The sequence below is a fragment of the Giraffa tippelskirchi genome, chromosome X (assembly GCF_054371585.1).
Source record: "Giraffa tippelskirchi isolate mGirTip1 chromosome X, T2T-mGirTip1v1.2.pri, whole genome shotgun sequence".
Classification (NCBI taxonomy): domain Eukaryota; kingdom Metazoa; phylum Chordata; class Mammalia; order Artiodactyla; family Giraffidae; genus Giraffa; species Giraffa tippelskirchi.
Genome location: NC_137289.1, coordinates 144,496,866 through 144,516,642, shown reverse-complemented (window position 1 = coordinate 144,516,642; position 19,777 = coordinate 144,496,866). Strand labels below are relative to the sequence as shown.

Sequence of the window (19,777 nt, the reverse complement as noted above, 5' to 3'; positions counted from 1 at the left end):
GCCTTCAAAATGAATAATACTCTGATTCATTAATAAAATTAATAATATGTGTGTTCAAGTTAATATTTAAGAACTATGTTTATCTTATTTTCTAAGATTTCCTACTTTTGTCTCCTAGAATGTGGAGAGAATTTCCGGATTTTTATTCCCTCAACCCATTGCATACCAGATCCTAATCGTGTGATAGATTTTAGAGCCTCTGACCTTTCCAGGAAGGACATGCTCTTGCTTACATAAAGGTGTCTGGCTGATACTGGGCAGCATTCTAACCGCTTGTAGTTTTCCTCTGTAACTTCCTATCTCCTAGATACAGTGCTACCTCCTAAACACTCTTCCCCATTATCCAACAAGCAACACTTACAGCTGTCCCAACACCAGTTTCTTTTTGCCTCTATGGCTTTGCTTGCTCTTCCCTTGGATGAAAGTATAATTCCCTTCCTGTTGGTAGTCACCACTTCATATCTATAGACTCACTTCATGAGCATCTTCTGTGTGAAGTCTTTCCCGGTCCCCATTCACTGCCCTTGAGGTACCCTGACCACCCTCATGAATGGTCCCCCGCAGTATGGAATGAACCCTTCCATCACATTTGCCTCTAGCAATCTCTTATGCATGCATGCATGCTAGGCCGCTTCAGTCGTGTTGGACTCTTTGCGACCCTATGGACTGTAGCCTGCCAGGCTTTTCTGTCCATGGAATTCTCCAGGCAAGAATACTAGAGTAGGTTGCCATGCCCTCCTCCAGGGGATCTTCCCGACCCACGGATTGAACCCAGATCTCCTGCACTGGCAGATGGATTCTTTGCCACTGAGCCACCAGGGAAGTCAGCAATCTGTTATACTCAAGTCTTTATCTATCTGGCTCCTCTTACAGGGTTGGGATTTCTTTAATGGCTGTGAATTTCTTTGAAAGCGTAGAACCAAGGAGAACTTCATAGTAAATTGATGCTCATGAAAGCTTTCTTAAATAAAGGCATGAATGCTTGATTAAAACAATGACCTTGAGACTCTTCTCTCAAGGTCTCATTATGCATCTATTTATTCTGCCTAGGATATTTTTCTCATTAATACCTTCCCAGGTTAGTTCCCCACTTCATTAAATCTCAGAAATAGCCTCCTTAGAGAGGCCTCCACTCCCACCTTGTTGAAACAACCCACTCCCTCTTTCATTCTCTATCCTGCTGTATTTTTCTCATAAAAACTACCAGCCTCTGACAGTACATGATATAGTTCATATTTACTTGATTTTTATTGTCTCAGTCCTTTCGTTGGTTGAGGGGTTAGCAATTCTGTTCTGTAAAGGACAGATAGTAGCTGTTTTAGACTTTCTGGGCCAGTTTCTGTCACAACTACTCAAGTCTGCCATGATAGCATGGAAACAGCTACAATGCATAAATAAATGGGTGTGACTATGTTCCAATAAAACTTTATTTACTAAATCAGGCAGAGATCACATTTGGAACCCATGGACTATAGTTTGCTGATGCCTGCACTGTAATATAAGCTTGTTGGTCTGAAATATAGCCATATCCTGGGCACAGTCAGATAGAAAGCTTCTGTTAAATAGTTGTTGAATAAATGGTTGATACATTTGATCCACCATAAATAACAAAAGAGACTGATTTTAACTGAATTTGAAAAATCATTCTGCCAACTTGAAGGAAAATGGTGGATGAAATCTTCAAATGAGCATATCAACTCTTCTAAAACATAAAAACATTAGTCAGGATCATCCAGCTCTCAAATTCAGTGATATTCTCTGTCGTGCAAATTTGACTCTATGTAATGTTGACCAAAGATAAAAGTTTACTCAGAACACTTTGACAGAGAGACAAAGAGAGCATCCCTCAAGATAAAAAGAGCTTGCATCTCAGTCAAATTAGGCAAATTGAAATGGATTCCACAGTGGTCAGCACATCAGTTCAGTGTCTTCATTGTCTTTAAAGGTTTATATGCAGAAAATACGTTTCATTCAGAAAAAATGTTTATTTCATAGGTAATTTTAGAAGGGTTTTTGTTTTTGTTTGTTTTTGAGAAGCACTGGTGTAAATACATGTATGGTTGCTATCTTATAATTAAATATCAGTTGAATAATTGATCTCAAAGAAAGTGAAGTCGCTACGTCGTGTCCAACTCTTTGCAACCCCATGGACTGTAGCCTGCCAGGCTCCTCCATCCATGGGATTTTCCAGGCACAAATACTGGAATAGGTTGCCATTTCCTTCTCCAGGTGAATCTTCCTGACCCAGGGATCAAACCTGGGTCTCCTGCATTGCAGGCAGACTCTTTACCATCTGAGCCACCAGGGAATCCCCTACAATTGATGTTAATACTTCTGTCAAATCAGAGATATTTATTATCTCACAGCTAAGAATCAAAAAAGAAGCTAGAATTACATTGATCACTGGAAGCCAGCACCAGGAGACTCATTAGTGCCATCCCAGAGACAGAGTTTGTTTCTTGGAACTTACAAGGTTGCTTCATGGAAGAGAGAGCCTTGATGCATGGCTCTGGCAGAAAATGGATGGATATGGGCTCAGATAAGGAAACCAACAAGTGTCATGGAGGCACCCAGGGAGTAGCAGCAGCTGGGACCTGTTATCATCACTAGGCTCAAGAGGCCTGCCATGGAGCATGGTGTGACCTTGGAGCCGTGCAAGGGGCCTGATGTGACAGGAACAGTATTCAGAGTGGCTGAAGTCACTCTGAAGTCAGACCTCGACCAAACCAAGGAGGGAGCAGGAGGGTGAAATACCCTGATCTCTTTGTCCTCCTCACCTTGCTTTCCCCTACAGGCACCTCCATTGTTTGAAACCAATGGAAGCCAGAGAGCAGCAACCCACCTACTGCCTCCCCCCAGGAGCAAAGATCCCAATACAGAGCTCATAGAAAAGGAGCCAGGTGTGGATCTAGGGGATGTGGGGCTGAGGTTCTGTTCCCTTGTAATAGGGCTTAGAACAAGGGGAACACAAGCAAACAAACCCAACCCAGAACAGAATAGATGTGTAACCCTGAGCAGTCATGTAGTTTTATGTCTAAGAAAACTAAATGCTCAAAGTAGGGGGTAGGAATAATTATTTTAATGAAGAAAAGATTAAGAGATCACAAGTTTTTAATTAACACAGGACTGTTGGCTTAAACCTTTGATTCTGTGATTTCCTTACCAGTGCCTTTTAACTTCCATCATAAGTTCTTAGTCATCAAAGTGAGCCCTTACCACTTAATCACTTTTTGAAATCCTTTGTATAAAGATTAGAAAATCATGAAATTTATAAAGTGTGCCTAATCGTCTCTCTAAAAATATCTTTTATTAAAATCAATTCATGTTTTAAAATATTGTCTTAGATCAGGGTTTCTGTTACACACATTCTTATAGTTTGAATTTAAAAGAACCATGGGGTTGTTTTCACTTTCTAAGTACAAACTTATAAAATAAATTTTCAAATATGCATAGATCACAAGAATATACAACCGCCCCTCGGGATGGGGAGGGGGCCTCCTATGTCTTCACCACCCCCCACGTACTGCACTAAAATATGGGTAGAATCCAATTTGATGGAGACAAGCTCTCAGACCTAAAGTAATGATTTTAACATGTTTGAGAAAGGCTTAGCTCATTGTTATCAAGTCTTTTGTTGAAAAGTATATTTTCCTATAGATATTTTAAAAAAAGGTAATCTATCAAGAAGAAAAAGTCTGCCCAGCCATGCAATATTTCATGCTCTGTATGGAACAGATATCCATGACATCTTTTATTTGGGATGGTTAGATTTCCAAACCCCAAAGGGTTCAATCTAGTGGAGACCAAAGCAAGAGCACATGCCAGAACCATCAACTTGTCTGTGCCTTAGTCACTCAGACCCAGGGCCACTCTGTCTCATGTTGGTGCCTGGGGTAGGATCAGAGAAACTGGATGGAAAGTCCCCATTTCCCATCAGCAGCATTACAACTTCATTTTTCGATTTCTAAAAATGCTGCTGAATATTTCTGAATGTGAGAGCTGGACTTTTTGAGAGCTGTGAGCAGCTTTGGGATATCGGTGATTCTGTCCATTCTGTTTGAGTATATAGAACACCTTTTACCTTTTTTTTTTTTTAATTTTAATTGGGGGCTAATTACTTTACAATATTGTAATGGTTTTTGCCATACATTGACATGAATCAGCCATGGGTGTACATGTGTTCCCCATCCTGAACCCCTCTCCCACCTCCCTCCCCATCCCAACCCTCAGGGTCATCCCAGTGCACCAGCCCTGAGCGCCCTGTCTCATGCATCGAACCTGGACTGGCAATCTGTTTCACGTATGGTAATAAACATGTTTCAATGATATTCTCTCAAATCATCGAGTATATAGAACACCTTTTAGAGCCACACCGTAAGTGAGGAACCCCCTAGATCATACAGAACAGAAATGTCCACATTTGTAGCTTTTGTATACCTATTTGTAAAAAAGTTTTGAACACATATCCCCTAATATATATTCATGTATTCATGTTATGTATATATAATATATATGTGGCTCTAAAGAATAGATGTTTAAATGAGATGAAGATGAAATACATGTTTTAGTGACTTGTAAATATTTTTGCTACTACTGCTGCATTAAGAAGTATTTAATATTTTAAATGACAACAAAGTCATTCAGAGTATTTGAGCATTTTGATTTACTGCTTCATTGGATAAACTTTGAAGGTTTGGCTGCAAGTTCAGCCTATTTCTTTACTTGGTTTCAATCACTGTCAGTGGCGAAAAGAGGGAACTATAGAAACATACGAAGAGACAAATGGACCAAGTGTTTCACCAGCTTGCTTATTAGATTAGGAAATACTGGTTTTCATTTCCATCCATGCAGGGGATTTTGTTGAAATTCAGCTGGAAAGCTTCTGTTTTCCTTGATGTCCTTCAGCTGTTCTCACAAACAAAATGGAAGATGTTGCCATTTATCATGTTTTCACAAATGAGTCCACTGAAATACTTCATTTGGAGGTTTTTTAAACAGGTTAGAAAAATTCGTATTCAGGGTTTCAAAGGCTGCTGTTTTGATAGATACATATTTGCATAATTTTCAATAAAACAAGCACATAATGCTAGAATCATTTGCAAACATCTGTTTCCCTATATTCTTCCCACAATCCAAGTTTCTTTTAAAAAATAAGCTACTTTCTCATTCATTATTATAATACCCCCTTTACTCTGAAGAGACAACTCTTTTAGTTCATTGTTACCAGGTAGCTAACTACTCCTGAGTAGGACAAAAGTTTTTCATAGTCACTCTACTGCACTTAATGGTTTTGTTTTGAAAGCAACCATATTGTTGACATGCTAAAGTACTTCGCTTTCTTTAGTGCCAAAGCTTGCACGGAATTCTCTCAAGCAGGCATTTATCTCTAAATTTACCTTGGAACCTTTGTTTTCTTGTAGTCAAAGCTGCTACTCCATCATTTTATACTTTTCTTTATTTGTCCCAGTGTCTCAGTATCCTGTAGGCTTCCACAGCCAGAGCATTTTTCTTGTTCAGAGTGTCTTTTATATTATCATATAAAATTTAGAATTCTCTTTGTTGAATTCTTTAAAAGAACTGTTGCGTTATCTTTATTTGATGGCATAAAATCTATAAATTAATTTGAAAAGAATTGAATTTTTTCATCTTTTGTCTGCTGCTGCTAAGTCATGTCAGTCGTGTCCGACTCTGTGCGACCCCATGGACGGCAGCCCATCAGGCTCCTCCGTCCATGGGATTTTCCAGGCAAGAGTACTGGAGTGGGTTGCCATTGCCTTCTCTGCATCTTTTGTCTACCCTTTAAGTAAAAACCCCATTTCTTTCAAACCCTCCTAAAATTCTCTAACAGGTTTAAGTAAGGATTCTGGATTCTCTTGGCTTTTCAAATACTATGTAAGTTTCTAAGCTTGACTAAACAGTTCTATATCTTTAAATGCTCCTGACATGTTGTGGAATTGACTGACAGTGGCTTATGGAATTGATTAGTGAAAGTTAAGTTCCCCTGAACTCATAATCTGCATATATATTCATGAAGGCAAAAAGCCTGAGACTCACTGTGTTATGTGACCTGGAAACACATCATGTCTGGTTATCTATGTTTATATTAAATTTTACTCACCTCCAGGGGTGGGATTTGATTGGGCTCTTTTCATTTCAGAGGACAGAGGCTTGTCCAGATGTGTTTTATAAAAAAGGAAGTGGGGGTAGTCGAGTATAAAAATACATATATCCTGAAAGGTATGGAATCCCATGGATGTATGAGAATGGAAATGCAGCGTGGTAGAGCCTCCTAGCCTCATGAGAAGCAGCTCTAAGGGGTAGTTCCAGATTCAGAGAAGTTTTAGGACCCTCATTAGCAATACTTCCTGAATTTCCTAGCTTGGCATCACTCCACGGTATGGTTTCTCTCCAATGCCATCACTTCTCTTTCAATTCTCCTTTCACCTTTCCCTCAAAGATGCGGTTTACTCACGTAGCCAGTATAAATCTTATCCTTAAACTCGTGTGTTGTCATATTAGATTTCTCCTGATTGGCAATTCGAATATAATCATGTGGAATATTCAAAAGTCCCTGGAATCTCTGCAGAGCAGAAACTCCAGCAGGCCTTTTTGCGGTCTTCAGTCCTAAAATACTGTAATCCGAGCCTTCATTGTCCCCTGAAGTTCACTGACTCTGACATTTCTTTAGGCTCAGCCTATGGATCTTGGTGCTTTGCTAGACTTACCACCAAGCTATCTCTCCTGAACTTTCTGCCACCTCACAGAGGTCCTCTGCCCTTGACTCCTAAGCCAAGTTGCTCAGACTTTAAGGAAACAAGTCAAGAGAGAAGGTTTCTCGTGTCAGATTTTGCTCTGGGCCCTGGTAAATGCATCTGCCCTAAGGCAAGGGACTGAATGAAGCCTGTCTACCTTACTAGTTATGGAAGAGAAAAAAAAACTCAATGAGAAGAAAGCAAAAATTCATTTCAGTGTGTTATTTTGCACACATCATCCTAATTTTGACTTATTGGAGACATATCCTAGGGTCTAATCTACCTCATGATCTCCTCTGAGTTGTAACCTATCAACTTCAATAATCACACTTCCGCTTTCTTTTTCCTTCCTACTTACATTCGTATTCTGGGGAACTCTAGTTCGTCTGGCTCAGCACTTTTGCTCAGAGCCTTTCTTATTAGGCCCCCTCACAGGTCACAACAGGGCTTCTGGAATGTTGGCTTGGGAGCCACCACTACTCAAGTCCAGTCAGAGATATGAGAAAGTCATGAAGAACAGAGCATGAAGTGCCTGTGGCTGCATGTCAACTGGGATATTGAGGGGAGAAGTTTCCTTTGGAAGGGTCTGTAATGTTTGTAAAATGTGATATATTTAGCCATCAGTGGTATGGAGAACAGGGTTGATAGAGCTAATCCTTTTTGGATGTGGTATTTCAGAGTTTTTAAATACTACTGAAAACACGAACTACAGATAGTATGAGTGAACTTTTGGTGCATAACAAGCGTCCCCCAAAGTCGATGTCACAAAACAATCATCATTTGTTACCCTTCATTCAGCTGGCTGATCTAGGCTGAGGGGCGGCTGTGTTTCACTTGGCTCCTCACTGAGGTTCCAGTTCTGGTCTGTTCCACATGTGTCCATTCCAGAGCCCAAGCTGAAGGGAAGACAGCGACCTTGAGAATGTCTTCTCATGGTGACAGGAGAAAAGCAAGAGCTTATGTCCACCTACACAGGTGTGTTTTGTTTGTCATATCTGGGCTCAACCATGTGACACACTTTGGGCAATGAGATGTTAACAGAGTCAAGGGGTGGAGGAGTGTGTCATGTGTCCAGTGGAAAGGCACTGAAAAGCAATGTGGCGTCCAGTGGCAAATCACATCCCGTGGGCACATAAAGAATACCTCTGACTCCCACCCATACCAGTGCTACCTAGATGGGACTATTATATGTTGATGCTTAATGCTCTCATGGAATCACAGTTGCCCATCCCTGAAAGGTAACACGAACAATGACCTTCTCAATCAGAACTGAGGCACATGTGTTTATTTATACTCCTTTTCATTCCAATCTTAACTTCCTAGGGATCCCACCTGCCGCCATCTTTCTATATTCTTTAACTCCCCACCAAAGGTAACGGCTTCTAATTTTGCTTCTTCCAAGATCTTTCTGCTCAGCACGTATTCCAATAAAGGACCTCACTGGCTCTAATAAGTGAATGGAAAACTGAAATTAATGTATTAACAGGTTTTCTTACAGGGCACATTTTACTAGTCAAAGTCGTTCTTTGTGATACTTTGGATGTATCAGTCTTTTATTTCTGCTGAGGAAGAAAAGCTTCTTGAGATCAAAGAAAGCCCTTTCCTTTTGTTGTGAAAAGTTAGGCAGCAGAATTCCTATCATTCCTTTCGAAATGAATCTGTCAAAAACAGGAAGATTGTTGATTTAATCTCAGTGGACACATTTTCCATCTCAGTTAATACACTATGGATTTTTAGGTCAGAGAAGTCTAGCTTATTTGTGTGTGTTTTTTGGAGAAGATTGGGGCAGGGGCTGAAAGTTTGTGTCGCTCATCAGTTGTATTCCTCAAGGCTCAGCATCAGAATTCACTGAAGCATGTTCAGCAGGTAAAAAGATGTTGCTTTTTCAGCTCATTATAAAAGAATTCAAGCATCTTAATAAAAAATATTGCAAGGAGAGAGTCAAAAAATACTTGCATAACACAAAGGGCAAAATGATGTTTCACGGGGGAACATTTTAGTGTGAATCCATTCTTACTGGAAAAGAGACAGGGGTTGATTATTTATAGATAATGTATTCTGAGAATATAACCTATTTAGTAAGAAAATGATAATAACAGTAGAAGGTTATCCAGTAAGTGCAAGCAAAACAAATAGAATTTAAAAAATAATAAACAAAAGAGAAAATACTAGAACAGGCAGCAATCACAAAATACACACCTGCTTGTAAGTTTCGAACTTTGTTGGGGTGGGGAAATGTTAGGGACTGAGGGCAGATTCTCTGTTGACACAGAGGATGGTAGCATCTGGGATGAAAGGGCCTTCTCCTTAGTCTCACTCCTTAAAATGGAGTTAGTACTTCTCATTTTTTTTATGATCTGGGTTCACTCCAAGGTCACTTAACAGCCTTTGAAACAGACAGGAGGAAAACTTAGAAATCTTGATTCAGCTGCTAGAGGAGCCTAGATTTTCTTCTTCTGTATTCTGATACTGTTTTACTTTATGCATGTCAATGTATATTTGTGTTTACTGTCATTGCATTTGGTAACGATTCTTCAAATTGAAGGCCTCAGAGCTTACTTAGGATTTGTGAGGCATCTCACTGAGCATTGGGCTATAGGCAATTGAAACATTGAGTTTGTTTTCATATTTTAAGATTGAATGAGTTCATAATGTCTGAAATCTATGCCTTTCTGTTCATTGTGCTCAAGAGATGAAAATAACAGTGGATGCTTTTGAGTGCTTCCCACATGTGAGAGAGTTTGCAAAGTGCTTGACATTTATTCATTCATTTAATTTTCATAGCGATCTGATGAGATTGTTTCCTTTATTATCACCTTTATCACCTTTCTTATCCTTCATTATCCTCGATAAGGAAACTGAGGTACAGGATGATGAAGTTATTTGTCGACATGACACTGCTAGATAGTGGTGGGGCCAGGATTTGAACTCAGTCTCATTCCAGACTAGCATACCAGTTCCCCTATTGGCCCTATACCTGAGCATTTGTGTGTTTCCTGTAGCTCCTTAAAGAGTAAATGTCTCCTGCAATTTGGGTACATCAGGACTCGGGACCTGCATTAGATAACGTGCTCATAGGTCCATCCTCACTGGGACCCTCCTATGTGTGCAGGAAGAATGTTCCAAAGTAGGAGCCCAACCCTCCTCTGTCAAGTCCAAGGATTTCTTGCCATATCTGCCCCCACCCTGTTCCAGGGCACCATGATAATTTGTCAGGACTGATGCAGTGGGACCTGAAATGCCCTCCCTGCTCACCAGGGCGCCCTCCTGTCTGTTCTCAGTATGGTATTTGTCACGTCACCTCCATTCAGAACCTTCCAACAGCTTCCTCTTTTACTCAGAACAAAAGACAGAGTTCTTCTTAGAACCTGTGTCATCTTCGACCACTCATCAGTTCTTTACCACTCCCCTCACTGCCTCCACCTCCTCCTACCACTGACTGTTCTCACTTCTCCTTAGGACCTTTGCACTGCTGAAATATACCTCCTCCAATCATTTTCTGACCCCTAGTATAACTTGGCAATACCCTAGCCCACCAGCTCTGTAGCCTTCTCCCTGCATTATTTTTCTCCTAAGTGCTTATAATGACCTGATAAGCCATATGTCTTACCCATTAGTTTATTCCCTGTCTCTGCACACTAGAGGAAACATTGTATTTTTCATTCTGCTTTCATTCCTGTTGTGTCCCCAGAACTGAGAAGCCAGTGGGCGTACAATAAACATTTGTTAACAAAATGAATAAATGAATGCATGTTAGAGTTGTTTTGGAGAATTAAATGAGCTAACATATGGAAAGCATCTTGAAAAAGGCTTAGCATGAAATTAGTGTTTAATAAATGTCAGATATTAATAAAATAATATTGTAGCACTTATTAAGTGAATGATGAATTAAAAATTAGAGACTTACTTAATCATGTAAGTGGAAAGAAGATGATCTTTCTAGAGATGCTGTAAATATTTTAACTTAGATTTGCAGTGGATGCCACGGGAGGTTGTTAGGGACATTAGTTGTGGCCCCTTTTCCTGTTATCTAGAAGGTACTAGAACATGCCCTTCCCTGCATGGATGAATGATCCCTAAACATTGCTACACTTTGGAATCCACTGGGAAATCTTTTTTGAAAAGTGATCCTGGCTTTCACCCTTAGATATTCTCATGTAGTTAGTCTGGGGTGAAACCTGGGCATTCGGGAATTTTAATGCTCTCCAGATGATTCTAATATGCAGTAAAGTTTGGGTACCACTGCTGGAAGCTTCTCACAGTACTGGCAGCAACATGGGGACTCATCTTCCCTAGGCCCACTCTACACTTGGAACTGAGTTTTGCCAGCCAGAATTTAATTCTCTGTAACACAGCTCCTATGACTATTAGCAAGCTACATCACCTCTGCGACCTCTTCATCATTTAGAATATGTCTTCTGTGGATTCTGTTGCAAACTCGGAGCTCAGGGCCAAAGAATGTGGATTTCCTTTCTTCCTTCTGGGGATAAAAGGAGAGATGCATTTCCAAATATAGCTAGAGTACAGCACGCTCATGTTACTGAACCCAAGCTCAAACCAATCGCCGCACGACAGGCCAGTAAATCAAGGGTCAAGTTTTGGGGACATGGAATAGCAGCTTCATTGAGAAAGCTAGGAAACCAAGAAGATGGTGAACTAGTGTCCAGAAGTCCTATATTACCTGAGTTAGAATTCTTTTATACTAAAGGGAATAGGGGTGTGGCTGGTTGTTACAAACTTCTTGGTGTCAGTATTCTTTCTTTTTACATAGGTCTGGTTACAATGTTCCTATAAACCTTCAACAAGGCAATATTCTTTTACAAAGGTGCAGAGGCAGCTTGACTAAGCAGAGACAACAGAGCACAAGGGTTAGAGTTAAAGATATAGATCCAATATGGAGTCGGGTTTGTTCTTCTCTCTTGTTACACTCTGAGATGGAGCCCTCTTACAGAGGCCACAAGAGAACAACACAGTGTCCATGACCCCCAGGTAACCCCCCTCATGCATAGGCACGAACAGCCACGCCTATTTCCAGTCTGGGAGACGAGTTGTTGGAGCAATAAATAACTTTAATCTGAAAGCTGGCAGATTGAGAAGATGGCAGATGAGCACCTCAAAAAAACACCTTCCCTCAGTCATAATTCAGGCTCTTCTTATGTCAGAAGGAGGGGGTGGGGCCCACTGTGGCACTGACCAATGGCTAAGCGGGGCCATTAAAGCTCCCTGCTTGACAGTTACTATTGTTCCCTCCACTTGGGGGAGGGGCTTACTGTGGAACCGACCAATAGCTGAGCGAGGCCACTAAAGTTCCCTGATTGACAGTTAACGATTGTTCCCTCAGTTGGGGGAGGGGCTTACTGTGGAACCGACCAATAGCTGAGCGGGGCCACTAGCAGTCACTGGTTGACCTGTTGCTCACCCATGGACTCTTGCTTGGGCCAGGGGCCCACTGTGGCTCCAGCCAATGGCTGAGGGAGGCTGCTGTAGCTGGTGGCTGCCTTGCTGCCATTACATCCTGAGCACAAAGGTGCAAGTCCAGCAAGGGACCAGGTCTGAAGAAATACCCAGATGCTCCAGCAACGTCCACCTCCAGCCCTCCGTGGAGGAGGGCCTGCAGGCGGCAGATACCACGGTGACCAGGTAGAGGGCGGTAGACGAGCCCATCAACCAGGATTACTGTCGGAGGCAGCGGGCGCCCCCAGAGCCGGCGGGCCTGGTGGCTAGGCATGGCCGTGAGCCCGGGGGTGTGGGGAACCAGCCCCTGTCTCAGTGGAGTGCCAGGCCGGCAGCAGGGAGGAACGGGACCATCCGCTTCAGGTACTGCTGTGGAGGCTACCACTCCAGTGAAACATTGGAGATAGCACCCTACCAAGGCCAGACTCATGGGCATGTGATGCTGCAGTCACACAGGACCCTGGACCGGGTTTCATTTTCTGCTGTCCTGAAGTTCTCAGTCCTGGTGGAAGGAGGGCCCTGCGTTCTCCTTCTGCACTGTTCTTGCCAATGATGTAGCTGGTCGAGCACATGAGCTTAGAATCAGAAGACCTGGTGTGAATGGCACCTGGCTTTACACCTGAGAAGAGTGTGATCCTGGCCCAGTTCTTCCTCTTTGGGCATTTACAAAGAGGAGATGGTGGGGTCCAACTGCTTCTATCAGTGGGGCTTGTGAAGATGAAAGGAGGTAACAGATGAGTGTCAGCACCTGACCCACAACGGGTTCGTTTGCGACTAACACTTCTCTTTTTGCTGGTGTTCCGGATCGCCAACTGCTGGATCGAAAAGACATTTCCTTCCTTTCTGTTTCAAAGGGGTTTTAAACTTCTATTTCCCTAGGCAGTGATATATGCCAAAAAGAGGGTTTTCATTGATTTTTCTCAACTCTTATGAACTACACTGAAGGACCACAGGGTTCCTCCTTCTCTTTCCTTCTTGATTACATTTAAACAGTACATTGTTCAGATGGTGTGTAGAGTAGCATCTTTTCAAGGTATTTTAAAATGACCTTCTTTTACTTATTGAAGAAGATTAGAGAGAGAAAAATTGAATTAAGTCTGTGTCACTGAAATAATCTTGGCTTACATATTTAAGGAGATTTCTAGTGTTCAAACTAATAACTCTTCTCCAATGAAGTCTGTCTGCCTTGGATGATGTGCATGAGTGAAGACTTACAGGAGCTGATTTCCGACCTGACTCTGGCACATGGGCCCTGAGTGACAATAAGCCACCATTCTCAGTTTCCTCCCTGCACAATGCAAAGAATAATACCTGCTCTGCTCTTTCATGCTTAAGGTTGTTTTGTGGATCAAATGAGCTGTTTGTGGAAGCATTTTGAAAATTTTTGAAGGCTGTACAGATTTCAAGTTTAGATTATCGATAAGCCTTCCAAAGTTTAGGTGTTAACAAAAAGATACGTTTAAATCACTTGAATGTATTTCTGGAACAGAAACACCAAGAGTTAATTCCTCAACTTTGAAAAGGGGGACTGTATTTGATACCAGGATAACCCATTGCCACCTAGATGATCCCCATCACTTGAATTTCACTGGAGTCAGAAGCCATACGTGTTACCCACTAAAGGTCCAGAACCTTCTGAGATTCTTTCTCAGCAGATCATTTATAATTTGATAAAAGTTGTCTTTTTCTCTACTCAGTAATTCAGTTATTTATTGAGAGTCCACTATGTGCCAGGCACTATTCTAGGCACCTGGGATAAATCAAAGAATGAAACAAAATTCCTTGGCTTCATGAAGCTTACATTCTGGTGTGGAGAACAGAAGGATTAAGTAGTTTCCATAGCATGTTAGCAAGTGATTAGTGATTTGGAACAACAACAACAAAAAAAAAATAGAAGAGGGAAAAGGGGAGGCAGGGCTGCGATTTTAAAGTGTGTGTGTGTAATCAGGATAGTCCTCTTTAAGCTCCACATTTAAGCACAGACTTGAGAAAGATGAGGGTGGGCCACACACATATCTGCAGGACAAGGATTTCAGGGTGAGGAATGGCCAGTACAAAGGCCTGAAGCAGATGTGGGCCTGGGGTGCTCAAGGAAGAAGCATGGCAGTGCAACTCCCCACATCTTCCCTGCTCTGTCCCCAGCAGAGAATAGAAGGTTTTGCAACTAGAGAAGGTGCTGTGACCTGAAACTCATACACTGATGCCTCGTCTCTCTTGTGTGTGCTTTACCCACAGTCACATGACACAAGCAATCCCATTTGATGACCCTCGGCTGGAGAGCTGCCCCATCATCCCTCCAGCCCCACGGAGGGTGGAGATGAGGAGGGACCCTGTGCTGGGGTTTGGTTTCGTGGCAGGGAGTGAGAAGCCCGTGGTCGTCCGCTCAGTAACACCAGGTAAGCACCCAACCTTGCTGCTTGGTCCCCAGGACCTTTTGCCACCCCATGCCAGCACGACCACTGTTCGTTTCATAAGTTTCATACTGTTCCGTCTCAGTCTGTGAAGTCTAGTTAAGTTTCCCCAGCACCTGGATAAAGCCAGACCAGCAGAGGGACAAAAATGGCTCTGCAAACGAGATTTTAAACTTCCAAATCCATCATATTGCCAGACTTAGCAAAACACCGATCCATCATTTGTTACCATGGAGATGACCCACTTCTTAATATACGAATGCATGTATTAAGAGGCAGGTATTGTGCTGTTTTCAGTCAGCTCCGGACAAACTCCTTACTAGAAAGTTGTAGTTAAGTTTCTCTAGGATTTAGATCGTTGCAGGTGGTTGGATTCTTTTACAAAAATGTACTCCCCTCTCTTCCCACTAGAGGCAGAAGATATTTCGCTACACCATAGCTGTTGGGTTGAACCAGATGATTGACTTTGGCCAGTGTCATATTAGATGATGACATAAATATGACATAAGCAAAGGCTTGAAATGTGTTTGCCTAGTTGAGCTCGTTTCTTGGGTTTCTGCCATAGACATAAGAGTTTCCCTGAAGCAGCTGCTGCCCCTTCAGCCTGAGCTCCTAAATGGACCTGTGAGGCAACCAGCCTGCAGCTGAGAGCTAAGTTACAGACTGACCTTCAGTGTACAGCACAACTGCCCAGCTAACTTTGCCCTTGATCAGCCAATCCACAGTCATCCCATAAGCATGAAACGAAACCCTACTGAGTTTGGGGATGTCTTGTTATACTGTAAATGCTAACTGATACAGTGTGTGGCAAATCTCTTAAATTCTATCATATGATCAGATAATGAATGTACTTGGTCTCAGTCATTCTCAGTGTAGAGATGTCCCACTATCAACACAGTTGAATATAATGGACTGTGATATCACTGCCTGACGTGGGCTGCCTTTGCCTTTGCCAGAAACCATGCTCTTTCTATTATTTATTAATTATGTATATTTATATACTTATTTTAATGAACTTGTACTGGATTTATTTTCAGACAAAAGAAAAGTATCTTCTATGCTGTTTTTCTCCAGTATTTTGCAAATCAGTAACAGAGTTCAAAAGGAAAATGACTTGCTATAGTAGTCAAGAGTGCAGACTCTGGCGTCACACTGCCTGGGCTTGATAGACTTGAATCCTACCTCTGCTCTTATTAGGTTGTTTTTAGCTTCCGTGTTAACTCCCCTCCATTTCAGTGTGATGTAACTTCTCTACATCCTTTGGATAAGGAGGATCATAGGTGGGAACGAAATGCATTGGAAAGATGCCAGGTTAATATCTGTTAATGTTAATGTTAAACTCTAAACTACTCGGCCAGTTGAGTCTGTCAGTTAGGGGGAATCAAAGCCAACTAGCAGGCTAGTGTAGATCGTTAAAGTGGATTTCATTTTTCCTCATTTTGACACAATATGGCCTAGAGCAAGGACTGCAGATACAGCCAACCTCTTTAGACCTGTGCAGAGAAGGGTAAGTTTCCTGTTCACTCCTACCACTGCATCATCACACAGCTTCATACTTTGTCTGATGAGCTTTTTATTTTATTAGCTATAGATTATAGTTGTTGAACTCGATGCACTTGAGAATTTTATTCTCTAAAAGAGATTTTTCGTATTTTATAATAATGAAATAATCCATATGCTCTTCTTAAAAAAAAAAAAACAATGTAGGTAGTAAGAGAATAAAGGTTTTTTAAAAATCACCTGAGTTCCAACTACTGAGTGTTAACCATTATTAACATATACATGGAGAGCATACATATAGTAAGACCTTTCTCTTTATACATTTGCATGTATTATGTATCATTCACATATAAACATGTATATAGTACTATATGTATGTATGTGTGTGTGCACACACATTTTTTTCCTCAATGGGCTCCCATTGGGTATGCAGTTTTGTAATAGTGGGACACTTTAACATCTCTGTGGAATTCTCCAATGTGTATGTCCTCATCAGTGCCAACTGGAGATTCAGGTTTGGTTTTTCATTTTCTTGTATTGACTTACTCTTCCTTTAGCCTCTTCCCTTCCTTGCCCTCAACTTTCCTACACTCTTACCTACTTTTAGACAATTTTAAGAAGAGTAGTAAAAGCGAAAACTAAAGTCAAAGAGCACTGTTTCCAGTCATTTTTGAGAATTAAAATGCAGTCATATAAATTGTATCTCTCATAAAATAACTCTGTTGAAGTCAAGTGATTCCAATTGTAAGATCAGATTATTTTATAGTAGACCAGCCAGCCTTCAGAGTAAAGGGTATGAGGGTCCTCTGAAGTATTCCCCCACTTCATGTTCTGGAAGGCACTGTATATTGCTTCCTCATATAATTCTTGCTTAAGAAAGAGTATTTCCATGTGATCAAAAAACATAGGTCAAATGTAAGACTAAGTCTTGTTCATCTGCACCTGGTTTTCTCATCAGATTAGTTAACATCCATTCTGCAAACAGTTAACTTTGGAGATTTTCTGTATTTGACCAACATTTGACTTCTAACCATTTCTTTGAACTTGAGTGACTTGCTCGTATGTATTCCAGTCATCATCAAGAGTCCCTCAAGTGGCTTTCAGAATTCCTTATGTGTGCAATCAGTTCCCACATCTGGAAATGAGTATTTTCTATCAATGATACGGGGACACGTAAAGGTTCTCCCCACTATCTCACATCATAGAAAGGAGACAAATATCTCCTCCAGATTGAGAGACACATATGTCAAATGTCTGGTGGGTAGACAACAGCTGAATTACTTTGAGTTCCATGTTCTGAGTGTTGTGTCCACTTCAATCACTACATGAATTGACAACATTTGAAAAATAACCTTTCAGTTGCACTTATTATCCAGACAGACCTCTGGAAGAAAATTAAAATTCCAGTACAATATAGCACCAGATCAGTATTTAGGGGATAATTCCATTAGACATGTGAAGGCAATTCATATTATCAAAGTATTCACTTTCAGGTTTTATTTAGGACAAATGTGTGCTTCATGCAGCTATGTCTTTATGTGTCAAGAGATGTGTCAGTGACCAGTTTTTGAGTTAGAGGAGGAAGTTCAAAAGAGATTCTGGCCACCTTGAACGTGGAAGCATTCACAGACCTAAGCTGAGACCCAGTCCAACCCTTCCAGGCAATTCTTTTCCCTTGTGTAAGCCTCAGTCATGTCATTATATGGAAGGGATTATAGCATTCAGTGAGGTTACTAGTTAAAGCACTTAGCCTGTTGCCTGGTACACAATAAATGCTCAACAAATATTTGTTCTCTACTTGCTTCTTGGAAAAACAATTGAAAGAGGCTGTGATGGATGACAAATCCTCTGCAATCACACGTGAGCCCCACCACAAACATCCCGACACAGTCCAAACCATAGAAACAACCCAGTGCCCTCATCTCCCAGTGGTCACGGTGGGCCACTGCTTCTTACCAAAACCAGCTTCCTTCCTCCCACCTGTCAGGCAATGCATATTAAATGCTCATAATAGAATTCCCCCCAGTTGCTGAGAGCAAAGCCCTCCTTCCTTGAACCCTCTTCCCCAAAACCCATAACACAAAGTCAAATCCCGGAGGTCCTTCCTGGCACCCTTGTGTTCAGCTGTCTTTCAGACCTCCACAGTGTGCCGTCTCCCTGTTGTACAGAGGAAGCGAATGTAGCTGTGTTCAAATCCAGGTGTGCTCAGGTGGTCGAAACTTCGGCTGCCAGGCATCAGCCCTGCTGACCGGCTACCTGTCGGAGGAATACCTTCTTTTAAGGGTCCTGACACTCAGAGTGTGGGCAGCTGGCCGGCAGCCTCAGCAGCCACCAGGACCTTGTAGGACAGGCCATCTGTCACCCTGCTGTCTTCCTCACCTACAGAGTCAGTCTGCAGGGCGACACATTCCCACATGATTCATATGCCTGTTAAAGTGTGGGAAGCATTCCCAGTCTCCACCTTGCCTGAAAAGTTTTAGAGCCATGTTGATTCCTGAATCTCACTTCCAGAACTTTTGATTTCATCAGCCCCGGTGCCCCCTGGGCCTCAGGCGCTTCCCCAAAGCTCCCACCCGCCTCCCCAGTTCTGCCTAATGTTGGCAAGGATATTGAAGAGAACACTCATGTGTGGGTGGGGTTTCTTTTTGCTGATAACACCCATTGCTCACAAGAAGTCAGGACTAGGAGCAGAGGCTACACATGGACGGATGACCAATGGGCTTCTCATCTGCTCTTCACTCTCCTTTGTCTCCAGGTGGCCCGTCTGAAGGCAAGCTGATCCCAGGAGATCAGATTGTAATGATCAACGATGAGGCAGTCAGCGCCGCACCAAGGGAGCGAGTCATCGACTTAGTCAGGTAAGTGACTCGCTCACCCGGGCTCCATCAGGAGGCTGCACAACTCTGAGACCTCACTCTGCAGAGGAAGGGCTTCCCATGGGCCATTTCAGAGCAGAAACACAAGCTGACCCAATTACCTTGAAAGTGCTGTTGACACTGACCTCTGATGTAAAAACACCAGGCTCTGTAAACAGTTCTGTTAACATTCGGGCTGCGTATGCTGAATGAAACAGTCCTATTACCACTGCTGTAACCAAGGGCTGCATTTTTGTTTCCTTTCAAACAAACTGATATCAAATAATTGATATTCCATAATCAAGGAGGTCAACATGCCGTTGCTGAGTTCAATTTAAGTGGTGAATACTTTTCAAACGTAATCGCATGGATACAGAAACATGCAGTTCACTCATTTTTCATACTTGACTGAGTGATTCATTACTGAATTTTTAAATTATCAACCAAGGTAACAGGATCATTAGGTCAAAAGTAGAACAGTTTTTAAAATGTGCTTGGTTTATTGGTTTAGTTTCAGCATAGATGTAAATCATGTTATGTGATATTCTTAAAGGGGTGTCAGAAAATGTATTTTATGTGATGTTAAAATACAGTCAACAGTCCTCTTCGAAGCCCACGAGAGTTCTACTTCCATGGTGAATTTAGGGCAAAGGAGTCTTGTGAAGTTTTCCAAATGAAGCTGTGTCTGTTAGATGAATGGACCCCCTCATACTGCCTGGGATCGAGGGATACTGACTAGCTTGTGTGACATCTTTTATAAAACGATCTTCTGAGGTGAGATGGAAGCAGAAGGCTCTCAGGACAC

At 41.9% G+C, this 19,777-nt stretch overlaps 1 protein-coding gene across 1 annotated transcript in view; it reads left to right on the top strand.

Annotated features, from left to right (window-relative positions):
• FRMPD4 (FERM and PDZ domain containing 4) overlaps positions 1 to 19,777 on the top strand; it is a 765,281-nt gene that overhangs the window by 657,006 nt on the left and 88,498 nt on the right. Inside the window, exons 6-7 of the mRNA XM_081566626.1 lie at positions 14,442 to 14,602; positions 18,873 to 18,975. Of these exons, the coding sequence (XP_081422752.1) occupies positions 14,442 to 14,602; positions 18,873 to 18,975 (264 nt within the window). The remainder of the gene's footprint in view (positions 1 to 14,441; positions 14,603 to 18,872; positions 18,976 to 19,777) is intronic.